At 39.5% G+C, this 19,023-nt stretch overlaps 2 protein-coding genes across 3 annotated transcripts in view; both read right to left on the bottom strand.

The window, feature by feature from the left end:
* The window catches only part of LOC126869927 (speckle-type POZ protein), a 44,357-nt gene that overhangs the window by 3,240 nt on the left and 22,094 nt on the right, over positions 1–19,023 (bottom strand). Inside the window, exons 2-7 of the mRNA XM_050627136.1 lie at positions 15,788–15,932; positions 1,931–2,052; positions 1,159–1,310; positions 754–881; positions 485–662; positions 23–344 (exon numbers count right to left, since the gene is read on the bottom strand). Of these exons, the coding sequence (XP_050483093.1) occupies positions 23–344; positions 485–662; positions 754–881; positions 1,159–1,310; positions 1,931–2,052; positions 15,788–15,932 (1,047 nt within the window). The remainder of the gene's footprint in view (positions 1–22; positions 345–484; positions 663–753; positions 882–1,158; positions 1,311–1,930; positions 2,053–15,787; positions 15,933–19,023) is intronic.
* The window catches only part of LOC126869922 (origin recognition complex subunit 2), a 113,618-nt gene continuing 110,499 nt past the window's right edge, over positions 15,905–19,023 (bottom strand). Inside the window, exon 12 of one of the 2 annotated variants that reach the window (XM_050627126.1) lies at positions 15,905–15,932. The gene's annotated coding sequence lies outside the window, so the exon portion shown is untranslated. Of the gene's footprint in view, positions 15,933–15,967; positions 16,062–19,023 lie in introns of those variants that run through there. The other variant, XM_050627123.1, reaches the window with a different exon arrangement.

Genomic DNA, 19,023 nt, shown 5'->3' with positions numbered 1-19,023 from the left:
ATTTATCTGAACAAATACTTACGTATTGATAAAATCTATGGCCTGTGCCTTGAGTTGATCGGCGCTATGAAGATCAGCGAGAATCAGGATGTCGGCTGCGTTTTCGATTGCTAAACTCGTGCATAATGCTTCCTCGCACATGACTTTCAACCTTTCTAACGCGTATTTGTCCGCCGCAGCTAGTAAATCGTCCGCCATTTTTTCCAAATTTGCTGCCTTTCCGGTGTATATAAACCGCAACATCTCTCGTAACACTTCGTGGTCGACATCGGTGATGTCCACGCGGTTTTGTTTTCTTTCCTCCATCTCATGCTCGAACATCGCCGAGAAAACGGGACTTCGCGCTAAACGATAAGATTATAAAATGAAAAGATCATCTATTTTTCCGAAGAAACGTTCGTCCTGCAGAAACGTACGGTTTTCTATCAGAAGCAAACATACTAATTTTGGGAAATAATCTCAGTAAACGAAGAAATTAGTTTACCTGCGAGGATGGCTTTGTGCGCCTGAAATTCCCTTCCGCACACTGTCAGCGTGACATCGCTGAATTTTTGGTTTTCAAACAGAAGCCCAAGGTCATCCGGTAGTCGACATTCTGGAACTTTGAATTGTATAGTATTACTTTGCCCGGAAATATTCACGCTGTCCGCCACTACGCTGACCTGTAACATTTCGCTGAATTATAGATTTCGTTCACGGTAAACATTAGTAAATCGCACAAGTATTAAGTATGTAACATACAAAGGTATATACCTCACAGAATATCGTGAGTTTATCGTCGGGCAAAAGTCCATTGGCTTCATCCAATAGGAAATCTCTCCTAATGAACTTCTTAAAACCCCAATCTTTACCTTGGACGAACCTGTAAGCACGTTGGCTCTCTGAAAGTATAAAATCACCGTTGTTTATCATTTCTGAACGATCATAGACTACGTTCTAACGGAAACGAATTAAGTTTAGGGAAGCTTGGAAACATACTAAGATTATCACGAATCTCTAATACTGTTTCCAAGACCATGAAACTTTTTCGAAAATTACAAGGCACAGAAAATAATTGCACAATATTATCATTGTATGGTATAGTGTCCACAGTTAAGATGCTAGTGGAAATTTTTAAAATACCCTGCATTGCATCCGTTTCACGTGTTCATCACTTACCCATTGCTTTGGTTTCTTCTCTTTTGGCATTAAGAATAGAAAATTTGAACTTTGCTCTGACTTCAGATTTGTTGCACGAAACGAGAAGGAGATACAGAGACAGGTAGTCTTTGCTCTCCTCATCCAGACCCTTAGGATTCACTCTTAGGCACCTAAAATCAATTGCCGTTAATATAAATTTGCTTTTTCCAATCTTCCAAACGTGTTGTTCTTTATTTCATTTATATGTACGCTATTTTCATCGTTAGATAACAAAGATCATGCATTCGTGAAATACGACGTTTTCTTTTATTTTCTCTTTTTTCTTTTTCGCTATTACATTCAAATAAAAAATATTATCATGACATGCCGACAAAAGGAAGGTATACAGAGATCGTACAAAGTTTTGCAATTCTCTGATTTCACGGTGACATATCTCATTAAACGACACAAGCAAATAAAAGAAGCTAGATAAAAAAATTGCATTATGATAACAGGATTGTGAATATTCCAGACGTAGTTATCTTACGTTATTATGAGCGTACCGTGTGTTAACGTAACAGCGAAAGACATCGTAGAACGAAACAAAAAAAAAAAAAAGAAAGGAAAGAGAAGTGAAAAGAGAAAAAGAAACAACGGATTAAGAAGTAAGGCCGGGAGAATGGCGTGGTATGCAATGCAAAGGATCTTAAACAATTTTGTCTGGATGATTTTTTACAATAGATTTGTAACACGAACATCTTTGGACACGTGTCGTACGTCTGATAAACGAGCTTAATCTTTAGGATCTTACCATTTTAATTTATCGTTGGCCCCTGCTGAGAAGGTGGACGACTTTAGTACTTCTCCCATTTCCTCTCGGCAAAAGCTGAAGTTATTTATCGTCCACATGTAGCTGAACTTAACCACCTTCACCTGTGCACATAAGACCTTCAAATGCGACACCACGTCAGAATGTATCCCGTGGAATCTACCTTAATCTATCTACGCTAAGGGTTACGCAAATACGAGCAACCTCTTTTCTTTCTTTTTTCTTTTTTAATAAAGTTTAACAACGTTTAAGTAATAATTTGAATCGTTTCTTTTCAGTATCGATAAATTGAACTGATATATAACTTTCATTTTTCAAACGCTTGAAACGAAAAGTAAAACTACCGATCGGATATTGGGTGTAAGTTAACACGAGGATATCGATAATTGTACGCCATCTGTGTTTATTCGAGATAATTTCTTATTTACAGAGAATTACGCATTTAACTTTTAGATAATTTAGTCCGCCAGATATTAACAAAGCAATGTCCTCTTCGTAATATGAATTTTTCAAACCTAGTTTCCTCTGTTCGTTCAACAAAAGATTTCTCTGTTAGAAGATCAATAACGTATTTCTACGTAAATCGTATCGGGAAGCATAGATACCATGAACTACATGTTACATAGATGCACTCTAATTCTCTGGCGTATCCAGAAAAATATACATAACGATTCTGTAATCTCGAGAAGACCTTCACTACCACTCCATTCCTTAAGTCCGCGATATAGAAAAACCTCTTACGAAGCGAAGTATCATCGCGAAGTATGCAATGACTTCTGACCAGACAAACAGATTAAAACAATCATTCCACGTCGTTACCAGCACCATACTTGAAAGCTATATTGCGAGTTAAAAAAAAAAATGCAAAATAAAAAATACCACTAATATATTTTTTCAAGCTGCGTGATAAATTTCTCTCTTATCGACCGCGATTGGAGAATACCTTTTTTTACGTCGTCTGCTTTCAGATTATGACAAACCTCGTGGTGAGACACGCTGGTCACGCACAACACGAAACATCGAATAATTCAAGCAAGAAGTTCGAACGTGGACCACCAGTGGATGCACGCGGCGGAAAAACGTGGTAAATTTCGATCTTTTTCGCTGTCTATTGTCCGCGATATGCCTACGATAATCGGCCAGCGAGATATTTATCTGAAACTTTTGCAAGTTACTATATATGTTGTTTCTCTATATGTATGCGTATAGGTGTGTGTCGAATGGTTTCCACGTCCTCGGATATATTTGTTTCGTTAGTTTCGTCGCATGGCCCCAAGCAGAAAGGAAGAAAGAAAGAGGAAGAAGGAAATAGAGAGGAAAAAAAGCTAACAGAGATTCTTTTTGAGAGGAACGTCGAAGGTTCCTACGACTAAATTGATCGTGGCCTTGAAGTAGCGAGCAGACGAGCCGCGAGAAGTACTACAAGTACGGATGCACGTGTTGGAGAGAGAGAGAGAGAGAGAGAGAGAGAAAGAGAGAAGGAGCCAGGGTCGAATTGAACTTACATCTCTTACGTAATTACCTTGAAAGAAAAAAAAAACGCGTAGAAAAAAAGGATTTAACCTTTGCGGCGTTCGCTTCGATGCACGTTACCATTGCTCTATGTGACTTGTTAAATTATGCATATGCTAATTTGAGGATGGTAAGGAGAATATGTATAGACGTGGAGGAAGAGGATGATCATAGAGTTTATCCCGATGTTCTTCGAATTTTCATTCACAACGTTGATGACATATCAAATATTGATACTTTTCACATGAATTTTTTATTAACATAAATTTTAATTATACTTTAGAGGACAGCGGTATTATTAAACATATCGTTGTTACTATTAGACTTTCTATTTATATCGTAGCTTTATTAATTATAATATTAATATTTGTATTACATTTTTAGGGACTATCGTATCGTAGTAGTCGAAGAAGACCAGGATGAAAACTGTGGGAGTTTAATAACCTGTCGGTTACGAAATAGGTTACTTAATGGAAAATTGCATTCCAGAAGGGTCAGATGCGTCAATTCATTCATAGGAATTCAAGTAGGCGTTGATTATGATGAGCAAGAAACGCGGTGTGCTGCAACGGGTAGCAGTTGCTACGAAACACACAGTTCGTACACATGAAAATAATGCAGTGAATCGTTTACTGAATTCGGAGCTTATCAGAATCGTCCAAATAATCAGTTCTGTTAAGAATACCACTGATGTTCGAGTATGAGAAAGAATTGCGTGACAATTGCTAAGAAAAAACGAAATTTAACATTGTCAAATGATTTAGGAAACGTGTTGTTATTCGTTGAAAAGATTCCACTCGCTAGAAATTTATTCCAAACCACAAGGCATCTAAAGGGGCAGACTCGTTTTTACAATAATAACTAATCGCCTAACCGTTAAAAAGAATACCTATTTCCTAGAGATTGCATAATCTTCTACGAAAACAAGATTGAAACAGCAACTCAACCAATATAAATTGCATAACGCGTACAGAGGAAGAAAAGTGGCGAGCGGTACATACTCGACGATCGGACAATCGATCGGCTACCTCTTTTCCGTTCTGAAACGTGACCAGGCGTGCATCCACTTCCGTTCGAAATCGATCCCCGCGTGAATCAGCAACAATTTGCGCACGGGAACTTTAAATAACACGAAGTTGCCTAGAAACTTGAAATCGGTATTTTTTCTTTAATCAAGTAAAAGTTAGGATTACAATTCTAAGAAGAAAGCAACATTATCGATGGTTTGCCAGAAGGAGTTCATAATCGTCAATGATTTGCGAGAGAAGCTCTAAATTATGAATCAAGGGGAAAATTAAAGAATGGCAGAAGAAGAAGTTGACAAAAGGTTGAGCTGTTATTAATTCGCGCAGCGGGCAATGTTATTAATTCCAGTCGAGAATTATTGGTAATCTGCATATTCGATGGTCTCGTAGTTAATGGACCATGAACGCGTTATCAAAATTTTAAATTACTTTCTAAATTGTTTTTTAAATTTGGTTGCTACGTCAAAGAACCGTGGGTGATTTGCAAAAAAAAAAAAAAAAAAATGAAGGACGCTTCGAAGAAGCGTACTTTGTCTAAGGACACACACCGAGTTAGTCAAACATCCTAAAAGAAACCTAAAAATTCATATCATACTTAGTGATCGACCTCGAAAACTGATGGAGACCAAAAAGGAAGGCGTGAACCGAAGAGAGATAGGCGAAGAAGACAAGAGGAAGAGGAAGAAGAAGACACCGAGGTCGAGCCCCTACGAGTCAATGATCCCTGACGTCGTATGTACACGACCTTGGCGAACGAAGCCGAGCCCGAAGCCAAATCTATTTCTCTAGTTGGCCTGTTGGTTTATCGCTTATCGCGGTCCGCGTTACGGCCTTCAGGGCACCGGCCTATGCCGTTAGGGACCCTTGAAACCCGGCTCGAATCGGAGTCCCATGAAATTTTTATTACGGAAACGACATCACGCAAACAGATTCACACGTCATAGGTCATTGACAACGAATGCGTGCTGTTGGAGGTTCCCCAGGACGTTCGAGGTTTTCTCACATAGAGAGCAATTGTTATCTGTCGTAATATTCAAAGCTTTTGCATGGATTAATTAAGCTTGGCTCTTTTTTTCCTTTTCTGAAGATCGTAAGATGTTAGTTTTGCAGGATAATTGGCTTGTTCGTGCTAATAAACGTTCATGTGAAAATAAAACGTTATATGCATTTACGCGAAGTGCGACGTGTGCGGTTGGGCTATCGCTATTTTTTGTGATTTTTAAAATTTATTTTTATTAATATATGAAATAACAGTAGGACTTTGTAGGAGATGGATCTGCGGAGCAGTTTATGGGATAGACACGAGCATTTTGTATAACTGGAGTTTACATAATCGGATCTTGTTGTAGAAGTATAGTAGAATTTCGCGTTTAGATAAATTCAGTTAGTATCGGTTCATCTAATCGGGTAACGATTAAAATTTATAATGCAGAAGCAAGCGTAGATTGCATATTTGGCCTGTTGAAGCAATCCGATACGATACACGAGGTCGATTTTCTCTTAAACCGGAAAATATCGCATCGATCGGGTTAATTAACATAGGCAACAACTCTTGACTAGCGATCAGATAGAAACGAAGACAGCTAACAACCGTCTAGAGAACGGATAATCAGTTTGAACAGGCGATTATCAGTTTCTATCGCGAAGCAATGCGGCGTGAAACATAGATTCGTTTCGAAACTTTGTCTACTTCGTTAAACGGCCGGTTTCCGCGAAGAAAATGCGAAACAACGAAGCCGCGAAAGAGAAAACCATCGTACGAAGAATCGACAAATCGATGTACAAAGGGAAGCGTGAGAAACGTCAGCGCAACGACTCTGGACGAAGTGAAAGTCACTTCCCTCTTCTTCGTCTTTCTTCGATCGCTTTTTTTTCACTGAAAACAATGCACGATTTCTGCGGAATATGGAAATTAATGGCCTTTAATACGACGACGAAATTAAGACTTTCCATAGAAAATTTTCTCCTTCAACAGGAAAGTTGATTTAATTGTACGGTAGAAAAACATTTTTCTAAAAGTAATGACATTCTATAAAAAAATTGTATTATGTTTCATTCTGTACATAATATTACATCCTGAAGAGATGCCGATGCAAAATTTTCTTCCAATCGAGAAAATTGTTTCAAAAATAAATGTTCACCCCTTTGTCAATATCATATACGCCTTTCTATTACGGTATGTCAGTCGGTCGGTATATAAATACAAAATAATTCACGTCAACTGGGACAAGTCATTTCTTTTTTGATCGAGATTAGAAAAAGCACTAGCTTCTACCACACATATCTTTTCACAATTAACAATCGTACACAATCGTTCGAAATAGAATTTTATATTTCTCTATACAGATCAAATCAGCTTATGTTTTATCGGCTTTATAAAAAAAGCACGAAGCTAATGTGATCGAAAAATGATTACTTCGTGAAACCTCGAGTCGTGACGCGAATCGTTTCCAACATAGTCATAAATATTCACAATCTTATAAATGTACTAGCAATCTTGTAAAACGAGCTACTGTGCTGTGCAATTATTATAACGCATTCATCGTGGAAAGATGATCCTTATTATAATTATCAGTAATCAACGAGACATAGTAAAGTCTACTCTAAGTGAATGTATTACAAAAAAAAAAAAAAAAAAAAAAAAAGGAAAAAAGAAAAAGAAAGTATTTAGTATAACGATGTAAAAAGTTAATTGTAGACCTTTCATTAATAAGAGTTTTTCTCACAGAAGTAAAAGCAGAAGTAGAAGTAGAAGCGGACTGTAGTAGTGGTCAGCAATAAGGTTGAAAGAACGTCAATGCGGGGCAGAGTCGTAAAAGGTCGAGTTTCACGAGCAATACAGAAGAGGAAGAGGCATTTTCCGAGCTCGAGTAAGACGTAACTGGTTACGAGATTACACGTACAACAAGCGTGCATTGAACCTGTGGGATAGCCAGCGAAGGTCACGCCGAAGTGAGGATCATCGAACCCAGCGCACACCACGTGAGGCGTTTTCAGCTGTTCGCTCGTCTAGACGAGCAGAGGAATTCGTCGAGCTGGACAGCTCGAGATTTTGATCGATCACCGTTCGATCCATAGAAACATGGATTCGTTCGGAGGAATTTAGCGACATTAACGCACATGTTTGTGTGTTAAATATCGAAAAGACAAGACACATTCGTCGTAAGATGCACGTATAGGAAATAATTGGGAAACAAATAAAAAATAATAATTCCAACTCGATGATAACGGGTTAAGAAATGATTTCAACCAGAGAATAGAATTATGCGAATAAGAATTAAATTATTTGTTAATCGAATCGAATGGAAAATTTGAACAATCAGTGCATTTGCTTCCGACTTACTATACGTCAATAGCTCAAAGAAGAAGCCACGCTTTGTAGCGTGAAGTCGTACTTGAACCTGATAATCGATGCAACCTTCAGATATCGAAGACACGTCTTCAAAGGATCGCTGATAATCTCTAGCAACCGTGAACAAATTATCTGCTTTCTGTCTTTCTACAGTCTTTCGATCTTCCGTACCTCAAGATGTTAATTGAATGCTTTAATCGTTATACTTTTTCTTGTATTTTATTTGTTACACGTTATTACTAATATCTTTTTTATTTTTAATTTTCCGTTTTATTCTGGAACAAAGGATATAAAAATAAACGGTATATTTTTGAAGCCGATATTCTTTCTCACGGAGTAAAAGAAGACATAAATAGTAAAAAATTACGTAAAGAATTCGCTTCGAGTCACTGTAGCTATTGAAGCGATATTTACAACAAGACCTGTTTTACAAAAGATTCTACTAGTCTGAATTTCTTTTTTCTTTTTCTTTTGCGACGAATCAAAGTGTTAACAGTTAAGTCGATACTTTAAAAGGGAAGCGATGTTTCGCATCGTGGAGTTGCAATGCTCGAAGGTAGTGATAGTAGTTCATAACGTGTACAGATTAAGGACGCTTTAACTAGCGTTAGACGTGTTTCATACCATATGTGTAATCCATGCTAGTTGCTAGAGGAAAATTTTAGATGAGCGGAAAGTTCCCTTAACTTACTGTCAAAGTACGAAAAAAGATTAACATGTCAAGAACTGAGCAAAATCAGTCTTATATTATTATTCTAATGTTCTAGTATAATTGTAATAATCTGCTTCGAACAACAAAATTATAAAATTATAAAACAACAAAGGAAACGGGAAGAAAATTCTAATTCCCACAAGCGAGTACATGTATGACACGTAGCAAAAGAAATATATTTAAACAAATCTAAACAACCTGTTGTTTTGTATTTAAAATTTGTTTGCAGTACACATATGTATATATAAAATACGACGTTCTACTTAAAAACTAAGGATAAGCTAAATAAAAGCTAACTAAAACGCGGGAAATTCGATCGATATAAAGAAAGAAGGGTATAGACGTATCTCGACGCGACCGCTTCGATCGAGCAACATTATTTTCCCAATCTAATTCCGTATCTTCAAACGTAATAGTACGTGTTGGCCATGATCCAAACCTGCCTACACGTTTGATTGATCCCCTCGAATACGAGTTCATGTGTATTCCTTTCGTTAACTGAGATCACGTGATCCGCACAGTGACCCTCTCTCCCTCCCTCTCTCTTTCTCTCTCTCTCTCTCTCTCTCTCTCTATCTATCTATCTATTCGTTACGTCAGATTTGCGGTAACGATAAGTTAGGCGAGCTATTAACGATAAGGTTCTCGATAGGTATCGATAAATTGAATCCGCATCGATACACCGATACCGTTGAAGAATCGATAATATCGAAATATTATAGACAGTTCGCTACTATACGGATAAGGTGTATCGATAATTTGACATCGACACATATCGTTAAGACATTGACAAGCTTTTTTAAATAAGATTTTACATCTTCTTAACATTTTTCATTTATCAGTGTGAGTCGATGTATCGCCAGGTACCAATGAAAAGACATCGAAAGAAAGAAAAAGAACGAGAAGAGTATAAGAATAGATGCTTAGCATCGACCTGCTGTAGAATACTGTTAATCGGGTCCGAGTACTGTTAAACTTGGCAAGTGGAGTAGAGGTATATCGATATGATTCGTCCGTTTCCTCGGAACGAGGTAACGAGGAACCAGAAAAATTGTACCGCTCGATGGCCCCTGTGAGTCATTCGATTCGCCATGATCATCCATAATCGTCCTTGAATCACGTGTTTCATGAACGAGATAGGTCAAAGATCGGTGGCTGACTGATCACTGTTGCAGAAACATCCATCTCTTCTTTCGTTCCGTCAGACCAAAACCGATACACCATTTATATCCCTCTGTTCTAGTAGAGACATAAACTATCTTCCAACGAATCCTTCTTTGGAAGATTCGCAATTACACGGCGGTAGTCGAGGCCGTGTTAGATTTTTCCTCAAACTCAAGGTGACACGAACGCGACGATTAGACGGGAGATGGAATCTCGACGCTCGAGGAGATCCGGTAAATCGAGTTCGTTTCTACTGCATCGAAATAATTCATCAACGAGATGAGAGAGACTTCCAGTCTATTTCGAGATGAAATAACATTCTGCAGAGGCTCTTTAGGTGGAAGCACACCGGCGGGATTCACCAGCCATCGGTTATATCGGTGCTCGTAAATTTGTTAAAACGTTTGGATGCCACTCAAACGGAAACGGAAAGCTCGCAATACTCGTCGTCTACGCGAATCCTGACGTCTCGTTTTTTTAACAATCGACCACTGATTACGGGACGAGAATCGCGGTACCTTTGTTCGCGAGCGCGAGCGTTCGATATCGATTTTCTTGAAACAGGAGTAAAGAGAGATTGAAATTTAGCTTAATTCGGAAGATCCTCCATTGAAAATTTATTGGATGAAAATATGTCGGACGTGTAAACGGAATACGATTTAGAAGATGTTAAAGGAGAATATGGAAGATATTATGAAAGATGTTCGATGGAAGTTGAGCTTGGAAGATGGTCTGAGATAATGAAAATCCTCTAAAGTCACAGGTTCTATCTTTTATTTTCACATTTCTGGGTTAAATTCCTATTATCCCTCTACTTCTTAAATGCTTAAAACTTCATTTTCACTTTCTTTGCTTCGAAGTCCCCGACTCTAATTCCGTTATTCCGCCGTTTTCGCTTAATTTCTATCTCCCATTCCTTCTACTTCAAAATATCTGAAACTTTCGTCACCCTTAACTGGAACTTTCCCGTCGCTTTCGTAACAAATTCTAGTCTCTATCCTTTCCGTTCCTCCAGTATTTAACATCCTTATTATTTTTCCTACGTGTCGATTTCAAAGTTCTAAACTCCAAGAGAACAACGCAAAAATTCTCCCAGGTTCAGTCAATTCTCTCAAAAACTCTCATCGAAACTCAACTTCGGAGTCTTCGCAGCACCACGCCAACCCTCGAATTCTCGATCGCTGCCGATAAAACCCAAACTTCGCCGCCCTCTTGAACAAAACCCGGACCAGAAGCGAGCCTGGTCAAGAGACCGGCAGCGATCGGTGTATTTGAAGAAACGTCGAAAGCAAAGTTCTGGGCGTCGAAGAGGATCTGCCGCGATAGAGGAGGCGTAAGGAACACAGAGGCACAAAGTTCATCGTCTTGGCCGTTTCCGTATAGAAGAAAACAGCACGTTGGAGCGCGAGGAGTAAGGAAGACGAAGATAGTGGCCCGGTCGACGCCCCCAGGAGTCGTTCAACCCGGCGATCGTCGACGATCGGCCTTGAATCACCCGTGCCCGTTTACGGGAGCGGCGTACGCGGCTTCGAGCAGCAAGCAGACCAAGTCGAGGCTTCCGGTAGAGTCCTGGATACGGTGGTCGAACATGCACGAGGTAAACGATCGTGGATCTTCCCGCGAGAAAATCGAAATTCCCGAGAAACGTTGTCGAGCTTGTTTATCTAAGAGGAATAAGAAGAAGAAGAAGAAGAAGAAGACAACGAAGAGGAGGAAGAGAACGAATATGGTGGAGACGATGAAGAGGGAGTATACAGTGGAACTTCATTTATCGGAATCCATCAGAGGACGAGCGGTAACTGGAATTCGTATAATAGCAACTCATTGGTTCTACTCGTTAACGATTTTTCGTTCTGGGAGTTCGTGTTTGCACGAGTGGAATAATTAACAGGAATTCGCTTAATCGAGTATCGGCTAAAATTTCATTGCAATAATAAACGAAGCTCTCTAATAGGAAAAGAAGAACACGATGACGAAGAAACGGTAGAAAAAGTTGACGAAAGAAAGATGGTAAGAGGCAAGGGAAAGAGGCAAAGTAAAAATAGGAGGAGAAGAATAGGACGAGGGAAGAACCGAAGAAGACGAAGAAAGAAAACGAGAAAGGCAAGAATAGATGGGAAGAATATGACAAAGAAAACGCAGATGAAGACAATCAAACAAAAGTAGAAGGAGACGTCTCTTTCGACGAAGACGAAGAGGAAGAAAAGGATGACGCAGAAAATGAAGAAGAAGAAGAAGAAGAAAAAGAATGAAGAGCAGAGGAGCTTAGCCCTTCTCGCGAACTTATTTTCACCGCGAGACGAGGCAGCTTGGCTGGCTGGCTGGTTGGCTGACGATATAATGGAACACGTGCCTCGAGATAACGACGTGGAAATGAAAGGCAACGAGTGATAATGGCTCTGGCATATGGGGTTCGCGTCTAGGTGACGAGTCGGTGGAAAAAAACAAGTTGAGAGTGCGCGAGGGGAATTTATGTTGAATGTTTCGTGGAATTACAGGTGGATGAATGGATGAAGATGGAGAAGATTGTTAGGGGTTGCGAGCTTTTCGGCAAGCCAACAAGTTTGCCGACTCTATGAATGTATGTCGAGTGGGACGAGATTTGATTAAGAAATTGAATGGGTAGGTTGGAGGCGCGTGGGTGATTTAGGTTGCTCTTTAATGAGGCAAGTTGACGAACTTAGATCGATTGGGATAGTAGAACATTGTTGGAATTCGTAGATTGCTGATTATGCAGATTATAGGGGATTTGACGGATTCAGAAGGAAATTACAAAATTTATTGGCTATTTGTGTGTATATATATACACACACGCGCGATATAGATTTTTGTAATTAGGATAAGTTGGTGAGCAACGATCGGTCGAGAAAATCGAAAAAGACATAATGGATGTCGAGTGGTAAAAACAGAATGGACAGGTTGAAATGAAAAAAGCGTAAAAGAATGTGATGTAATTGTAGTTAGATGATTTGGCAAAGTTAGATCAACAGTGTAATCGTAGAAAAATTATTACGGCTTGCGAATCAGCTTCATGACTAGTACTAGTCTAGCTCGTGTAGAACAGAGCAAGAATATAAACAGTTATAAGTCGAGGAATCTGATAGGCTTGGAATAATAACGTGGAAAATTGCTACAGTCTGTGGATCAAAGAAACGGCGAATCTAAGTTTGACTCGAGCGAAAGACAGGAAATGGTACGTGTCGGATAGAAAAACAGTCTGAGTAGTCGAAAAAGCCTAAGATTGCGGAGATGGTGGTGGTACGGTACCATGAATAACAGGAAGAACTGCGACCAGCGGATTTCGACGACGATGAATGCCATCCTTAGACGAGTCCTCGCATTATCTTCCAGGAATAATTTACTGCGATAAGCTGATCCTTTCTTAACAGAACTTAATAGCTTAAGGAAAAGCGGAGTTGACGAATTAATTTCCAGTGAATTTTTGTAAAGGTATTTTGCAACTTATTTTAAAAGCTATAGGTTATTTTAAAAATACGATTTTAATGGATAAAATAGATCTATCGTAGATTAATTGATAAGTGGTTGGTTTTTAGCGTTTTTCCAGTTAATATAGAAGCAGTTGTTTCGCGAATAAGAAAAATCGATTCTCATTAATTCTTGGATATTCCAATTTTTCATTGAAACTTGGCTATTAAGGGAAGACCCTGAGTCGTTGGAGCAAGGGAGCAATTGGAAACGGTGCCGCAACGCTTTCTACGCTTTTATCGAGCCCATCGATCGGCGTGTTACGACAGATTCAGCGCGCGAGCTCGCGCGATTGCTGCACCAGGCTCCGCGGCGGCTGACGAGGCGAAATCGCCGCGTGCATTACGAAAGTTAACTGGAGCACGAATCGACTTTCGATTCGGTGGCAAGGGGACCCCGCGTCTTCCCTGAAAACCGAGAGTTACTCCTTCGAGTGCTGCAGTTTCGCCTCGAATCATCCAACTTCTTCCCCTTGCCAAGCAGAAGAAAAAGTAAGATCGCAATCTTGCCCTCGAATTCGACCTCGGTAGCTTCTGCATTACGTAAATAACGCCTCGAGAGTTTTGTGGCGGATTCGTTTCTCCTTCACGAGGGAGAATCTCGTTCGAGATGTTAAATCGTATTGCCGAATATTATTTGCCAGATATACAAAGTGATAAAAAAAGGGATCTAAGATTTTGGATGCTTAAATTTCTTATTTAGGGACGTAAAAATGTTACATAGTTATTGCATAGTTAGAATCCTGAAACTCATAGCATGTCAATCACCATTTGCTAACATATTTTTATCTTCTAACGCGGTGCAGTGTGTCTTTTTGCAACACGCTGAATGTGAATGGTAAATTGTCGTACTTAATTAATCGCACCCAAAATCGATCGTCTTCGACCACATCCTACCGCAACCAATCTACGAGTATGCCTCGCCCCTTCCCAGGAGACCTACGCAGACGTCCCCAGAGGTTCCCCATCCATCGAAGATTTATATCGGCTACACTGGAGTTTACTTCGCAGTAAGTTCCTTCTGACGAGAGAACCTATGGTAAACTTTACAGCTAACAAACTATCTAATATCTCTGTAATATCTTCTTGTTCAAAGGACAAGGAAAATCGACCTCCTATTTTCTATAATTCTCGTTCGCTCGATTTCACCTGTTCGAAGTATCGAAAATTGATCGAGGATCCAGCCAGATGATTTTAAGTCGAATCGCTGGCATGTTCGATCAAAAGAAATTCCTACAATCACCTAAAAGACTAGTATCGTGAAACGGAAGATACCAAGCTTCCATCGTTTCCAACTTCCGCTTCGACGATCCTCCTTGCTCGATTTCGTGTCTTCGAAACGTCGAGGATTGCTTCGGGAACCGTCCAAGTAATTTCCGATGCTTTTTATATCGGAAGAAAAAGTACCTCGAAGTGACGAATTTTCGCGGGGAAGCTAGTGAACGTTTCCACAGGCGAGTTAGAGATCGCGGCAGGGAGCAGCGGGATATCTAGTCGCAGGTCATTCACATCGCGAGGGGACGAGCAGTAAAAATAGAACGAGAACGTCAGGAGTGCGTGCTCTCACGCGCGACCACGAGGATGATATCGACGAAGACGACGAAATTGACCTAGAGGAGTAGGAGAACCCTTTGACACGTCCAAAACGTATTTCCAAGGGTTCTGTTCGGCCAACTCGTTGACGTGGATTCCGATACCTGTATGTTCGATTTCCATCGAATCTCATCTTCTTCGATCCTCTTCAATTGAATGGCGTGGTTCGAATTGGGGGAGTACCTGTATCGTAAAAGTGTTTTGGGAGCGATTTTTAAGCGAGTGAGAAGAGTTTGATCCAGAGATTTGGGAGTTTTATTCGAAGAAAGAAATCTAGAAATTCGGAGATGCGAAGGAAGAATATTCGGAGCAAATGTTTGAGATCGACCCACGTGAACGAAGACCATTCAAGTTTTTGGATAGATATCTTCCTTTCACCAGGAAATAAGATTACACAGGGTTACGACGTATTGATTACAATGTTTAAATTGTAAATCGAACGAATCCTCACTAACGTAACTTCAAACACTTCTTTCTAGTCCACGGCTTAACGTTTGTAACGGACATTCTGTGAGATACACGAGAAAACTTCGTTAACGTCATGAGAAATCCTCAATTACCTAAAAGATATTTCTACCGTTAAAAGTTACGGTCTTATTCCAATCATGTAGAATACAAAACACGGTAACAAATGGTCCCTACGAGTACCCTGCTCTGCCAACTGTTACTGAAGCTCACTGTCATCGCTAACGACCAATTAAACTGCAATTAGATTGGCTTCGCCCTGTCGGTAGCACTAACAAGACACTGCTCTCGCAACAGTCATGTTCGAGTCGTAAGAATCATTAAAAACAGTTACACTATGCACACAAGGCTGACGATATATATTACTTCCTAATATACTCTAAGATTCTAAAAATCAGAACTTATATAATCGTATTATTACAAGTACAACTCGTCAGAAACTAATTGCTAATTATTTGCAATAATTTGCTTTAATTCTATCGTCGATCAATTCGAGGTAATTTTCGATTGAAAGAATTATTCGATACGTACCTGCGTGTAACACCAATTTTCTGCTACAGGGGTGTTCACTTCCGGTGGTGGAGGGCTTGGTACACGGCTTACTGCCATACTACTGCTGCTGTGCAAGTTTGAGCTGACCCGCGACGTTTGAGGCGCACAGTCGCTCACCGCAAGTCTGCAACACGAACAAATCGTCTTCATGTTAGTTTCAGCTCGTCCTGGTCTCCGCAAAATTTCCGCGCTCTTTGGGGTTGCTGCACGTGACGATCACACTAGCTGCTGCGTGTTGTTTTATTTTTGTTTCCTGAAAGAAAATTCCGCATTTTAACCATTCGTAATTCTAGCGCTAACCGAACGTTCCTAGAACCATAAGAATTTCTTCTGTTGTTGAAACGAAGAACATTGGATGGAAGGCACGTGTGAACGGGTCTCTCGTTACATTATACTACGAAGAGGGACACACGAGTCGCTCGATGCGAGGAAAAGGGGTGACCGAGGAAGGAGGACTGAACGTTGGAGGAAGTTGGAGAACGGAGAACCGCAGAGCGGGGAGGGTAGGACGAATAAAAGAAGCATGAAAGAAGGGTATGCAGGGCACGCGATGGTGCTCACGTGCGCCAAGTACGGAACTACTCGAGCATCATCGAGTCGAGTACATTAGCCTCGCAGGTTCATCGGACCTGCTTCTCGATTCTCTAGCCGAGCGGAGGTCGCAACGCGACTTCTCGTCTTAACCTTTTAACCCTTATCGGGTCGGTCAATCAATACGTTAACGCGATAACCGCGGGGGCGGATTGGTCAGGTTGGTTAATCGCATCGAACCTTCGATGACGATCGAGCGTCGCTGTCGTTTCTGCGCTGCACTTTAGCGCTTGCCTTTAGCGGAAATTACATATTTTGATTTTTTGGATAGACGTCAAACCTGCCTTTTCGTACTTTATTTTTAATCTATATTGTTATATAATATCATACACAAGTGATAATTTATATGTTTATCTTGTCCGAGAGCTAGCGGGACACTTGTTAACGTTACGATAATCAAATATTTTCGAGAATCGACGAGTGATTCTGTCCGTATCGGGCCGAATATTTTTATATCTTTTCAGTGACATCTGGGACGAGTACGTCACGCTAAAGTGTTTTGCATTTTTTTCTTATATCCTATATCTACAGTGACGCGCGAAAGTTTCGGGGCCAAATAGATTCTTCGCTTTATATTTCGAAAGCGATATTTTGAAAGAATTTTAAGTAACATTATACAATAACAGCGTTTGCGTGTTGTATACTATTATCTTTTGCTTATCGCGCTCCTCGTATTACTCGATGTTACTTAAAAGTCTTTCGGCTATCGTTTTTCGAATAGTTAAAAATTACAGTTAAAAATTCATTCTAACCAGAAATTTTTGCACGCCGCTAAGTACAAAGGCGCGAAATAACAGACAAAGGACGATGGAGGAATTTTCCTCATCGACGTGACACGAGACCCTTGCATTTTTCCTAGTAGGCATTCTTTTCCGTGACGCCGAACGAACTGTATCGCGGTATAGTCAGAGATTAGGTAAGCGCTTTAAAATAGCATCGGGAAAGTGTAGTTTCGCTTGTATATTACGAAATATAAACATTGTCGAAGAGCATATATCTTGCATCAATTTTAAACAGAATATTTATTAAAATAGATTTATGATAGGATTTTTGAAGGATCCTTAAGGAAAGCTTCGGGGATGGATATATTAATTGGTAGGTTTAATCGTATCGAGGCATAGATTTACGAAAGAAAATTGATGAGTATCGATTTGAAATACGTAGTATACAAGTTTAGCCCACAGACCTAGAAAATATATTGATGTGGAGGAATTTGCATGCGTCATAAGAGAATAGTATTACCATATCAATGTGGCATTTAACGTTTAAACCCGAGTATATGAATCTCCTATTGCTACCTCGATTCCTCCAAATAGATTCTTAATCTACGAAAAGCTATTACAGTAATTGTTAATCATCGTCTGCGCCTACAAACAGCTATTAAAATGGATGAAAAATTACCATTCTTTAGCCACTTTTCTCAACGACCATCATCATCGCCATTAAAACGAATAATCGCGTTGTTCAGCGTCCATTCTATTCCTTTTTATCGGTTAATTTCCCACCACCTTTAAACGTAATCACGCTCATTACATAACAATGATTGACTAATAAATCGGAACCTTGTTTATTTTCCAGAATCACGACAATACGAAGTAATTTTGTTTGGTATCGTTATTTCTGGAAATCAATACTCAAACCGTGCCACTCGAGGCTGATAATAGGTACACGAAGGTAGAACGACGCTTTTTCTTTTCCCTAGTTTACGACGCTTTTTATCACGTCGTGCTATCTTTAATTTGATAATTATAGTCCCTTAACAACTCGGATGTAAACGCGATACCGAGAAGAAGAAGATGGAAACTTGTATAAAAAATCATCGATGTTTCACGCAGATTGTCAGTTCAATCGAAAACCGTTTATACCCGAACACACTGCAACGTGTATCTTTGATTCCCGAAATTAGCCACACGTTCGACTTTATACATTTAATTAACTATTATCACATTGATATTCGTATATTTTACTATCGAATTTTACTAACGTTATTATTATATCGACTTAAGAAAAGAAGGAAGGTGTGTCAATTCGATAATTTTCCAAAGAATCTGTTCTCTGAATGCAACGTACGCTCTTAAAACGTAACTTAAATACAGAATAATTAAACAATTTCTGACATAGAGATAGAGCATTATAACTAAGAATTTTAAATTACTATATACTTCAAGAAACACTGAAATCGCTGGAAAAAAAGACAAAGAAGATGACTAATTTTAAGTTCAATTCAATGAGTGTGTTATTCTTCTATGATAAGCTGTCTAGTCAGAATTATTTCTTACGGAAGTAAATCACACCGAGCAATTGACGATATATTAAATAAATTGTCTGATTTAACCAAATTTAGTGGCGAAGTAAATAAAACGATGAATAGCGCGTTGAAAAAATTGTTTCCTTTAAAATGTTCTCAGTGTTGACACACCCCTCGAAACTAGCAGAGGATCGAATAAAACTGTTTGTGAATGATCGTGACACCGGATGGATTAATATCAGTATTTATCCCCTTCCAAAGGACAACGTTTCGGCTTACGGATGCCGTTTGCGTTACATTCAGAGGTATGGAGGTGAACTACATACGGTTAAATTGTTGTTCAACAAACGGGCGCTCACGTAGCAATGGAAAAAGT

The sequence above is a fragment of the Bombus huntii genome, chromosome 10 (assembly GCF_024542735.1).
Source record: "Bombus huntii isolate Logan2020A chromosome 10, iyBomHunt1.1, whole genome shotgun sequence".
In the NCBI taxonomy this organism is placed as follows: domain Eukaryota; kingdom Metazoa; phylum Arthropoda; class Insecta; order Hymenoptera; family Apidae; genus Bombus; species Bombus huntii.
The sequence above is the reverse complement of the archived record's forward strand: the minus strand, read 5'-3'. Positions and strand labels throughout refer to the sequence as shown.